Source organism: Muntiacus reevesi, chromosome 12 (assembly GCF_963930625.1).
Source record: "Muntiacus reevesi chromosome 12, mMunRee1.1, whole genome shotgun sequence".
NCBI classification, from domain to species: Eukaryota; Metazoa; Chordata; class Mammalia; order Artiodactyla; family Cervidae; genus Muntiacus; species Muntiacus reevesi.
In genome coordinates this window covers 24,178,464-24,191,747 of record NC_089260.1, presented here as the reverse complement: position 1 = coordinate 24,191,747, position 13,284 = coordinate 24,178,464, and the positions used below count along the sequence as shown (strand labels likewise).

Sequence of the window (13,284 nt, the reverse complement as noted above, 5' to 3'; positions counted from 1 at the left end):
CAAATTCAACAAATATATATATATATATTCCTTTTCATATTCCTTTCCTTTATGGGTTATTATGGGATATTGAATATAGTTCCCTGTGCTTTTTTTTTTTAATAGGACCTTGTTGATTATCCATTCTCTATTTAATAGTTTACATCTGCTAATCCCATATTCCCAATCCATCCCTCCCCCAGTCCTCCTCCTCTTTGGCAACCACAAGTCTGTTCTCTTTGTCTTTGAGTCTGTTTCATAGATAAATTCATTTGTGTCATATTTTAGATTCCACATATAAGTTATATCATATGGATTTGTGTTTCTCTTTCTGACTTAATTCACTTAGTATATCTCTAGGTCCATCTGTGTTGCAGCAGATGGCATTATTTCACAATCTGCTTTATGGCTGAATGGTATTCTGTTGTGTATATATACCACATCTTTACCTGTTCATCTATCGTTGGGCATTTAGGTTGTTCCCATGTCTTGGCTATTGTGAATAGTGTGCTGCTATGAACAAAGAGGGTGTATGTATCTTTTTGAATTATGCTTTTGTCTGGCTATATCTCCAGGAGTGGGATTGCTGGGTCATATGGCAACTCTAGTTTTTTAAGCAACTTCCATACTGTTTTCTACAGTTGTTGCACCAATTTACATTCCCATCAACAGTGTGGGAGGGTTCCTGTTCTCCACACCATCTCCATTATTTGTTTGTAGACTTTTAATGGTGGCCATCCTGACTGGTGGTCATTGTAATTTTGACTTGCATTTCCCTAATGATTAGCACTTATTAGCTATCTGTGTGTGTTCAGAGAAATGTCTGTTTTAGGTTTTCTGCCCTTTTTTTGATTAGGTATTTCTGTTGTTATTTAGTTATGTGAGCTGTTTGTATATTTTGGAAATTAAGTCTTTGTCGGTCACATCATATGCAAGTATTTTCTTATAGTCAGTAGGTTGACTTTTTGTTTAGTTTATTTTACTATGCAACAGGTTGTGTTTGATTACATTCCATTTGTTTACTTTAATTTTTATTGCCTTGGGAGACTGACCTAAGAAAACAGTATGGTTTATGTTAGGAAATATTTTGCCTATGTTCTCTTCTCAGAGTTTTAAATTGTGTCATGTCTTAAATATAAGTTTTTAAACCTAAAATGTCTTCCTTAAGCTACCTGCAGACAAGGTTGAGATTTTAATGTTATCTGAATAATCTGGAAGTTATTTTTGAGTTGAAGCTTAGATTGAATTAGGATTTTTTCCCAAGAAATTCTGCCTTTTGAAATATTTTGTCTTTTAATTGATAAACTGAATTATTTTAAATAACATAGAATAAGCACAATGTAGGATAGCTAAAGGCAAGATTTTGTGTCTTCAAGCTTTAATAAGATACTTATTTTTTATTTTTAAATCTTTACTTTTTTTTCCCCATAAAATCAGCAAAATGTAAGAGAATTGTGGACTTAGAGAACTTCCCTCTGTTATTTTAATTTCTTTTACTGTGTGTATTTTCCTGTTACTTAAACTGGATTATTGCCACGTTCTCTTATTCTTAAAGTGTTTGGTAGCCTAGATAACCTGAGAAGTGAAGTGAAGTCAAGTCGCCCAGTCATGTCTGACTCTTCACAACCCCATGGACTGTAGCCCACCAGGCACCTTCATCCATGGGATTTTCCAGGCAAGAGTACTGGAGTGGGTTGCCATTTCCTTCTCCAGGGGATCTTCCTGACCGAGGAATCGAACCCAGGTCCCCAGCCTTGCAGTCAGACACTTTACCATCTGACCCACCAGGGAAGCCCAGATAACCTGAGAGGGTGTCAGTAATTTACTAATACTTCTCAGAACTTATTTCAGACTTTTCTTTGACTTGATTTAATAAGTAAAGGATCAACAAGCACATTGCAAAATAGTAAATCCTCAAAGTGGGATTATGAGTCAGAGCAGGCACACGTTTGTGGGTCTTGATGCATGTTTTCAGATTGCTCCAGCCATGATGGAGTACACGACTTAGAATATGTATGTAAAGAAAGAAGAGGAATAGAAAATTCTGAGTAGAATTATACAGAATAAAATTGTCTTCTTTTGTTTTATAACTTGACATTAAATATTTCCATACATAAACTATCCCCAAACCTCCAGACTAGAACTGGTTAAACCCTTTTACACTCACATAGCTTCTTCCTCTTTTTCCTTCTTACACTTGAAATAGTTTATATATTTGGAGGATTAGGTGCTTGTCCCCTACTCCCCAGCCCCAGCTTTAAACTTTTATAAAAGTGGAAGACAGACTGTATGTTGTCACAAGCATCTAACACAATTCATATTTTGTTGAATAAGTGACAGGAAAGAAAAAGAATTGGTTTGGTTTGGATGGGCTATGTTATTCATGAGGAAGAAGGCTGAAAGTTCGATTGTAGCTAAATTGCAGAGAACCATGAAACTTGGAAGTTTGAATTTTATTGTTTTGGTAGAAGGGCTCATATTTTTCAAAGGAATTTAGGAATAAGCTGGTAGTTGGGCTTTAGGACTAAGCTGGCAACTATGTAAGATAATAAGGTGAGACTCAAGAGGCAGATTAGTTAGAATATTATGAAACAGTCATAAAGCCTGTGCTGGATTAGTAACTAGGGTAGGAATCAGACAGTAAGTTTTTTTTAATTGCTTCCTCTTTACTGGGCATTGTGCTAATCGCTGAATATATAGACGTGAACAGGGGAGCTGTGGTGCATGCTCTTGGGTTACATGGACAGTCTGTCATGAAAGCAGATACTCAGTTACACAACTCAGTTCACACTTTCTATGAAAGTGAAAGTGTTCGCTGCTCAGTTGTGTCGAGCTCTTTGCGACCCCATGGACTGGAACCTGCCAGGCTCCTCTGACCATGGGATTCTCCAGGCAAGAATACTGGAGTGTGTAGCCATTCCCTTCTCCAAGGGATCTTCCCAACGCAGGGGTCGAACCTAGGTCTCCTGAGTTGCACATGGATTCTTTACCATCTAAACTACCTATGAATGCTCTGCAAAAAACAGAGAATTGTGAAAACATTAAACAGATATATAATGGTTGGGAGAGGTGTCTTGGAAGGCCAGTGAGGGTACTGTTTTCTCTGATACCCATGTAACACATTGCTAAGTGAAGAAAAAGGTGTATTAGCCTTTGAAAGAAAAGGCACAACATTTGCAAAGGCCCTGAAGTGGTTTAAAACATGTCATAATTAATGAACAGTGAGGTTTAGTGTGGCTGGTGGAGGGGAGAGTCTTTCAAGATGAAAGGAGTTTGGTAGGGAACTTCGGTTAGAGTCGGTGGTTAAAGAGATAATTGATAGGACTTCTCAATGGCTCAGATGGTAAAGAATCTGCCTGCAATGCAGGAGACCTGGGTTTGGTCCCTGGATCGGGAATATCTGCTTGAGAAGGGAATGGCTACCCACTCCTGGAGGGCTACAGTCCATGGAGTCGCAAAGAATCAGCCACAACTGAGTGATTAAGCACAGCAGACATTATGCAACTACAAGGCCTTGGTTACTCTGCTTGAGTTCTTAGTCACTTTATAGTATCCAATAAAGTAATCCTGAATGTTTCATTATAATTTTAATTATGTAAATAGCCTCCATAAAGAGCTTTATTTATAGTTTTAAAAATCTTTTAAAAACTGACCATACCCAGTTAGTAGCTACTAGGAACAACATATCTGTTTTTTAAAAGCGGTATATGGAGATCTTGAAGATTGGAGTTTTAATATATTTAGTACAGATTGTTTCATTTGTGCATTTTAGAGTAAAATGGTCTTGGCTTCACTTTAAAGAGTTGTATTTTGGGGGAATGGAGGAGACATACAAAAGAGAAATTGTTACAGGAGTTGATAAAATAATGTTTTGGAAACTATGTTTTTTACCTTTAGAGTAGCAGCTTCATCTAAAAGTATTAGGCAATTGCTTACTTTAGCAGTGCAGAAGAAAATGAAATGTACACATTTCTAAAGTAAGTCAGGTACCAGTAGGAAAAACAGGGAGTTTATTGAGAAGCCATAGGAAACAGCAGCTGCAGGAATTTTTCCTAGTCAAAAAAGTGCCTGGTTGTTTCAAAAAAATGACACACTTCCCTCTTTTTAGTAACATAAATAAAATAGTGTTTGCTTAGAGAACAATGATAAAGAGAATAAAATGAAACCTGATCATGAAATTGAAGTAGTAGTCATGAACTGATGTTCTTTGTTTGCTGAGAATGTGTACTTAAGGCAAAATTGATCATAAAAAGAGAACAGAACTTCACATGTAAATCCAAGGAGTTTTATGGTTGAGTTGGCTCATACTCATCATCATGATGTTTCTTAACTTCAGACTTATTTTAGGGATAAATTTTAAATGATTATCTTCATTGATTTAGCAGTAACTTTAATGATAGCCTAACTTTTTACATTTGGAATGAAATTCTTCTCTTTGTCAGTAAATATGAAATAGAGATAACACAGATTATATTATTCCCATAAAGGTATTTTTGTTAACTTGATAGATTACTTTTGGATTAAGACCTCTGCAATTAGATAGCTATATGATTTCCAGTGTATTAAAAAGTTATACTTTAAAATTGGGAGTGCTATCAGATTAAGAATTTTGATATTCTAGTTTTTTCATTAAAGTAGTGATAATATTAGAAGATCTGGCAAGTGTATAACATCTTCATTGAAGACAAGTGAAAGAGTTAATATTTGTGTCTAAACATCTGTATATGCATATATGTATACTGTCCTTTTAAATATTATACATGCATACATACATAGATACTCTTTCATTATTTGACTGACTGACTTACCTGCTATGAAGGCTTGTGTTTGTATTAATCCTGGTAAATTAAGCCCTGCAGTGGCCTCTTTTTCAAGAGGCCTCTGATCATTGATTAGAAAATGCAAATTGGTTGATGACATCAAAGACTTTAAATCAGGGTCTTGGTATCTGTCATCTTTCTCCTTCTCCCCCTGTCTCCTCCATTCCTGTTTTCTCTGTGTATGTATGTCTCTTTTTCCCTAAACTCAGTGGCCATTTAGGTATCTATAGTGTACAGTTCAAGGGTGCAGACAGTGCAAGTGCAGTGTCAGTGCAGACACAAGACTGTGCAGAAGAAAATGAAGTTCAGCAGCCCTGAATTTTAGTTGTGTGCTGCATTTTATTGTTCTTAATAACTAATGCTCCTTGTAATAGGTTTAATGTCTATAATCATCATACATCATACAACATTTTTCTCCCTTAGATCATTAGTAGTGGAGCACTACTAAGTAAGATACTTTTATGGAAGTTAGAAGGATTTGGGTAAATACAGAATATGGGGCCCTCCCTTCAAGAACCTTAAATCTGTTAGGTGAAACGAGCTAGATTGTGAACAGCTTAAGAAAATAGCACGAACATGAACAGTGCAGTTTTAAGAGTCATAATACTTAAGAGAAGATGACCCATAAGTACTTAAGTTTCCATATAGAGTATAGATCAAAGACTGTGTATATAAAGCTAAGTTTTTAACTCAGTTAATGTCATTTTATTTCTTTTTTCTTTTTCATTAGCATGTTGGCAGATAAACTGAACATGACTCCAGAAGAAGCTGAAAGGTGGATTGTAAATTTGATTAGAAATGCAAGGCTGGATGCCAAGATTGATTCTAAATTAGTGAGTGTTATCTGTGCTATGTACTAGATATCAGTTACTGATTATATTATACTTTGGGGGAAGTTGTAGGACATTTATTCTAGAATTTTTGTTTTACTGTATAATAGTTTCTTTTTTTAAGGCAGCAGCAGTCTCCTTTTTGTTGTTGGATGAATATTGTCATCTGTACTGTGCATAGAAATATTTGCAACATACATTTAGGTTGTGATGTCATACTTACGACTTGAGAAACTCAGTTGTTAACGTTATAGGACCAATTTTTCTGTCTCATTTTAGGGTCATGTGGTTATGGGTAACAATGCAGTCTCACCCTATCAGCAAGTGATTGAAAAGACCAAAAGCCTTTCATTTAGAAGCCAGATGTTGGCCATGAATATTGAGAAGAAACTTAATCAGAATAGTAGGTCAGAGGTAAGAACCACACATCTTTTGTTGTCTTGAATTTGGCAGTAAGTAATTTAATATAATTGTTACATGGGCATCATTTGAGAACAGATTTATTTTGGTTGTATCTGATTTTGTATTTGGGGGTAATTTTATTTAAGAATCACTAAACTGAAAAGATTTTTCTTAGATGTTTCATGCATTAGTTAGAAAACAAAAAAAATTAAATTATGTGTTCCTAGTTTTATTACAGTTGGGTTTTTTTTTTTCTTTTACCCTTCCTGTGTGCCTTCATTATCTCATTTCCTTAGAGTTTTCAACACATCATTTTGATACTGGCAGATGATAAGTTACATGTGTTATCTCTCTTTCAAGTGCTTGAAATTTGTGTTCCTTTTAAATCTAAAGAACTGCTTCTGCAAAAATGTTGATCTTATTATTTGTTAGTGTTGATTTTACAAAATTTGATTTTATCTGATACTCATATATAAGTGTCAGAAAAATAGATTTCCACTTTTGGTAAAAATCCTACATATTAGATATTAAAGGAATTTGAATAGCTGTGAAATTTTGGGATTCCAAACTACCTCTAATACTTTTCAGGCATTATGATTACTTACAGCTAGAGGGTAGAAAGTTTTTAGAAAACAACTGCATTCAAGGATCTCATCTGATTGAAGTTTTAGTAACAGAGTTGGTTCCTTAGCATAGTCCTTCAGTTTTAAACATTATTGTCCTTGCCTATTCCATCCAAGTGTAGAATTAACTGAGCCTGAAAAATAACTCTTGTGTAGTTGTTATTTCTGTATGCTTAAGGGTCAAGTTGTATTGATTTGGGTTATAATATTGGTGATATTGTCATTGTTATACCTTATAATTGGTCAGAAACTATATCAGATGGTATTTTGTTGCGTTGTTCTGAAACACCTCACATTTAGTAATTGCAGAAGTTGTTAAAGTCGTAGAGAATAGATTGGCAGAAGTATGGCTAAAAAAATGCTAGTGTCACTTTTTTTTCGAAGTTGGCTTTTCAGAAATTATTTCTTTTCACCCTGTTGATTTCTCTTTGTGTATTTTAGGCTCCTAACTGGGCAGCTCAGGACTCTGGCTTCTATTGAAGAACTTATACAGGAAAATTGAAAAAGCTTTAAAGGAAAAGTGAAATAATAAAACCATTATATAAAGGTGAAACCTTTTAGAAACAACATATTTAGTATAAATTTTGGAGAATTTGAATAAAATTGACCGTTTCATTTTATTTCTTTGTGTATATAAGTGTGTGATTGTTTTTTTTTTAACCTTTCATTTTGGAATAATTATATCAATAGTTTTCCAATAAGTTGCAAAAATAGCGGCGAGAGGTCTTATGCAACCTAAATATAGTTTTTCCCAATTTTTCCCTTGTATATTACTATAATCCAATATCAAAACTAGGATATTGACATTGGTACAGTGGTATGAATAACTCTGTGCCATTTTATCACTTTTTGTGTTACCATCTCTACAGTCAAGATACAGAGCTTTCATCATCATCAGGAAGGTCTCATGCTACCCCTTTGGAGTCATGCCTATTCCAACCAGCTCTAACCCCTGACAACCACTAATCTGTATTCTTTATAATTTTGTTGTATGAAAGTGTTAGTTACTCAGTAGTGTCCGACTCTTTGTGACCCCATGGACTGTAGCCTGCCAGGCTCCTTAGTCCATGGAATTCTCCAGGAAAGAATAGTGGAATGGATAGCCATCCCCTTCTCCAGGGGATTTTCCTGACCCAGGGTTGGAACCCAGGTCTCCCACATTAAAGGCAGATTCTTTACCATCTGAGCCACAGTGAAGCTATAATCTTGTCATTATGAGAATGTTATAGCAACAGTATATGACTTTTTGAGGTTAGCTTTTTCTACTCATAATCCCCTTGAGATCTGTCCATGTTATCATGTATGTCTATAGTTTGTTTCTTTTTATTTCTAAGTTGTATTCCATGATATTAATGTACCACATTGTTTGACCTGTACCTCTTTTAGAATAGTTTGATTGTCTCAAGTTGGGGCTATTAACAAATAAGGCCACTACTTCTTAATGTCTTAGTTAAAGTGGCTCCTTAGTCACTCACTAGGCTACTACAGAGACTTAAATAGGAGTGTAAGCTGAATTTTATAACTACCTTATTGAATATGATGTGCATGTGTCTGTGTACACATACACACACAGAGTTAAATATAAAGTATTCGAGAATTATATACGGTTTCCTTTACCTAGAAATGGTTTGATTTTCTACTTTGTTGAACTAAAACCCAGTCACATAACAGAAATATCTGTTAACTGCTCTCAACAAATGGTACAAAGATAAAGATACATGCATATTTTTCTTTTATTTGACACCTGATAACATACAGTTAAGTTTGGAGAACACAGGTCAGGTCTGGTGCTTGTGTTGTGATTTCACATCTCTGGTGTATGGTATTGGTTCTTCTAAACTATAATGCAAAGGTGCTGAAACTAGAGGGGAGGATTCCCAAAGAGGGTAAGTTAAATGCTAATTTTTGACTCATCTATAACCAGTGTTGTGAGAATGCCAAGTTTAGAGGACCACTTATAGTACAAAATGATCAAGGTTCATAGAGAAAGTACAAAAGGTGGCATATCAGTAACTAGATAGAAGCAGACCCTCATTGCCTCATGTAGGAGCTAATTCCTTGGGTCAGAAGTACTGGTCAGTAATAAATGAAGCAATAGTTATATAAAATTGCATGTATTGCTCAGGCTATATTGAAATGGGAAGGGTGTTAAGATGCCTGTGTTTCCATCTTCACCAGTGACCCGAGGGCAAAATGTTCTGAAAGACATCTTTAATGCTCACTTTTTAAGTCAATTGTTCAACCAAGGTGTTAATAGCAAAGATTTCTAGGTGATTATATCACTAGCAATTAAAAGCAAGTCTGACAGTTACTTTATTTGTCACAGTGAACCAGTAAAACCTGTAGGGAGGAAAGAGAATGTGTCAGGCATTTTTAACACCTATTTTTCTAAATAACCTTAAGGAAAGAAAAACGAATCCAACATTTGACAGCCTCACTCATGCCTGGAAGCACTGAAAATTTGGTGTTACCATTTATATATTGTTGATGAGGAAACATACACAGATGGTTTACTCAACGTCATACCTAGTAAACGTTAAAGCATGAAGTTGAAAATAGATTTTTTCAGTTATATCACACTATCTCTCCTTACATCATTATTGCTTTATAAATCCTTTCAGACTAAGTTTACATAGAGTTAGAGGATATATGTTTAGTAGGTTGTAAATGAGGATCTTGATTCACAAAACCATCTCATTATCTTCAGATGAGAGCAGAGGGTAAATTTTTTAACCAATATAATCATTTGATACTGTTTGGTTCACAAAAGGACCTACTGGAACATATAAAACTTTAATGACTATCTCTGATTTTTTTTCTATTTAAATGTTCTTTCAAGATTATATACTATATAAAGTTCAGTTCAATTCAATTCAGTCACTGAGTCATGTCCGACTCTTTGCAACCCCATGAACTGCAGCACACCAGGACTTCTGTCCATCACCAACTCCCGGAGTCCACCCAAACCCATGTATATTGAGTCGGTGATACCATCCAACCATCTCATTTGCTGTCGTCCCCTTCTCCTCCTGCCCTCAATCCCTCCCAGCATCAGGGTCTTTTCAAATGAGTCAGCTCTTCACTTCAGGTGGCCAAAGTATTGGAGTTTCAGCTTCAGCATCAGTCCTTCCAATGAACACCAGGACTGATCTCCTTTAGGATGGACTGGTTGGACCTCCTTGCAGTCCAAGGGACTCAAGAGTCTTCGCCAACACCACAGTTCAAAAGCATCAATTTTTCGGCACTCGGCTTTCTTTATAGTCCAACTCTCACACCCGTACATGATCACTGGAAAAACCATAGCCTTGACTAGACGGACATTTGTTGGCAAAGCAATGTCTCTGCTTTTTAATATGCTGTCTAGGTTGGTCATAACTTTCCTTCCAAGGAGTAAGTGTCTTAATTTCATGGCTGCAGTCACCATCTGCAGTGGTTTTGGAGCCCAGAAAAATAAAGTCAGTGACTGTTTCCACTGTTCACCCATCTATTGCCAGGAAGTGATGGGACCGGATGCCATGATCTTAGTTTTCTGAATATTGAGCTTTAAGCCAACTTTTTCACTCTCCTCTTTCACTTTCATCAAGAGACTCTTTAGTTCTTCTTCACTTTCTGCCATAAGGGTGGTGTCATCTGCATATCTGAGGTTATATTTCTCCCAGCAATCTTGATTCCAGCTTGTGCTTCTTACAGCCCAGCATGTCTCATGATGTACTCTGCATATAAGTTAAATAAGCAGGGTGACAATATACAACCTTGACAAACTCCTTTTCCTTTTTGGAACCAGTCTGTTCCATGTCCAGTTCTAACTGTTGCTTCCTGACCTGCTTAGAAGTTCTCAAGAGGCAGGTCAGGTGGTCTGATATTCCCATCTCTTTCAGAATTTTCCACAGTTTATTGTGATCCAAACAGTCAAAGGTTTTGGCATAGTCAATAAAGCAGAAGTAGATGTTTTTCTGGAACTCTCACTTTTTCGATGATTCAGCAGATGTTGGCAATTTGATCTCTGGTTCTTTTGCCTTTTCTAAACCCAGCTTGAACATCTGGAAGTTCACTGTTCATGTATTGCTGAAGCCTGGCTTGGATAATTTTAAGCATCACTTTACTAGCATGCGAGATGAGTGCAATTGTGCGGTAGTTTCAGCATTCTTTGGCATTGCCTTTCTTTGGGATTGGAATGAAAACACCTTTTCCAGTCTTGTGGCCACCGCTGAGTTTTCCAAATTTGCTGGCATATGGAGTGCAGCACTTTCACAGCATCATCTTTACGATTTGAAATAGCTCAACTGAAATTCTATCACCTCCACTAGCTTTGTTCATAGTGATGCTTCCTAAGGCCCACTTGACTTCACATTCCAGGATGTCTGGCTCTAGGTGAGTGATCACACCATCATGATTATCTGGGTCGTGAAGATCTTTTTTGTACAGTTGTTCTGTGTATTCTTGCCACCTCTTCTTAATATCTTCTGTTTCTGTTAGGTCCCTACCATTTCTATCCTTTCTTGTGCCCATCTTTGCATGAAATGTTCCCTTGGTATCTCTAATTTTCTTGAAGAGATCTCTAGTCTTTCCCATTCTGTTGTTTTCCTCTGTTTCTTTGCATTCATTGCTGAGGAAGGCTTTCTTATCTCTCCTTGTAATTCTTTGAAATTCTGAATTCAAATGGGTATATCTTTCATTTTCTTCTTTGCTTTTCACTTCCCTTCTTTTCACAGCTATTTGTAAGGCCTCCTCAGACAGCCATTTTGCCTTTTTGCATTTCTTTTTCTTGGGGATTGTCTTGATTCCTGTCTTCTGTACAATGTCACGAACATCTGTCAATAGTTCATCAGGCACTCTGTCTATGAGATCTAGTCCCTTAAATCTATTTCTCACTTCCACTGTGTAGTCATAAGGGGTTTGATTTAGGTCATACCTGAGTGGTCTAGTGGTTTTCTCCACTTTCTTCAATTTCAGTCTGAATTTGGCAATAAGGAGTTCATGATCTGAGCCACAGTCAGCTCCTGGTCTTGTTTTTGCTGACTGTATAGAGCTTCTCCATCTTTGTCTGCAAAGAATATAATCAGTCTGATTTCGGTGTCGACCATCTGGTGATGTCCCTGTGTACAGTCCTCTCTTGTGTTGTTGGAAAAGGGTGTTTGCCATGACCAGTGCATTCTCTTAGCGGCACTCTATTAGCCTTTGCCCTGCTTCATTCTGTACTACAGGGTCAAATTTGCCTGTTACTCCAGGTGTTTCTTGACTTCCTACTTTTGCATTCCAGTCCCCTATAATGAAAAGGACATCTTTTTTATGTGTTAGTTCCAGAAGGTCTTGTAGGTCTTCATAGAACTGTTCAGCTTCTTCAGCGTTTACTGGTCAGGGCATAGAGTTGGATTACCGTGATATTGAATGGCTTGCCTTAGAAACGAACAGAGATTATTCTGTCGTTTTTGAGATTGCATCCAAGTACTGCATTTCGGACTCTTTTGTTGACTGTGATGGCTACTCCATTTCTTCTAAGGGATTCCTGCCCACAGTAGTAGATATAATGGTCATCTGAGTTAAATTCACCCATTCCAGTCCATCTTAGTTTGCTGACTCCTAGAATATCGATGTTCACTCTCGTCATCTCCTGTTTGACCACTTCCAGTTTGCCTTTGCCTAAAGTTAATATTCATATTTTACTACTTGACTTTTCTAATACTACTGCCCTTTGAATTTGAAAGATGATGTCACTATGGATTACCAGTATCAATCAGAAAAAAACTGTATATAACTAATGGTCATATTTGCACATTACCAAAATGTATTTATTGATGAAATATATATTTGAAGTGTGTATAAAAACAAATTACTTGGTTCTGGAGTTAACATTAGGTTTTGATAACAGTAAACTGTCCTGGTAAGATGTTGTTGACCACAAATGATGTACTAATTAACATTTTTGTGCTCTTTATTTTTTTCCATTCAATAATAGGCACTTCTTTGTGTCAGCAGCTTTTACAGGCACTGGGAACACATCAAAGAAACTTAATTAGTTGCTTGTATGTCTTTTTAAAAAGTTTCTTCATATTCATTAATATGTGTATGTTTTTTAAAACATGAAATATACAAAAGACTGTATTTAGCATGTCCAGTTTAAAGAAAAATAAAACCTATACCCAATAACTAATATCTCCTACCTACTACTTGGCTTAAGAAATTGAGTGGCTCTATTAACTTTGAAGAGCTTGTGAGCCCCTCACTAATTGTATTCTCATCTTTGCCTCTAAGAAATAGCCATTAACATGACTTTGTGTTATTTATTATGTATATCCCTACAAAAAGACCTGTTTTTTCTTCTTATTTTTGATGTATATTTAATTGAAATGCTTTGTATTCTATGGCTTTCATTGTCAACACTGAAACTTACCCATGTTAATTTGATAAATTCATCTATAGTTCTTTCTTTTTCACTGCTTTGTAGTATTCTCTGGTCTGATTATACGATAACTAATTCATTCAACTGTTTATGAACAGGGGGTGTTTCCAGCTTCTTACCTGGAATTTATGAAACTAGGCTGACAGTCATGTGTCTGTTAACTGAAATGTTAAATCCATTTCCTCTTATAATACATGAGTTTATTTATACCATCTTCCTATAACACTTCT

The 13,284-nt window shown here is 36.1% G+C and overlaps 1 protein-coding gene across 1 annotated transcript in view; it reads left to right on the top strand.

Moving 5' to 3' along the window:
* EIF3E (eukaryotic translation initiation factor 3 subunit E) overlaps positions 1-7,274 on the top strand; it is a 49,415-nt gene extending 42,141 nt beyond the window's left edge. Inside the window, exons 11-13 of the mRNA XM_065902709.1 lie at positions 5,530-5,632; positions 5,909-6,043; positions 7,096-7,274. Coding sequence (XP_065758781.1) covers positions 5,530-5,632; positions 5,909-6,043; positions 7,096-7,134 — 277 coding nt within the window. The 3' untranslated portion in view covers positions 7,135-7,274. The remainder of the gene's footprint in view (positions 1-5,529; positions 5,633-5,908; positions 6,044-7,095) is intronic.
* Positions 7,275-13,284: the final 6,010 nt, after the last annotated feature.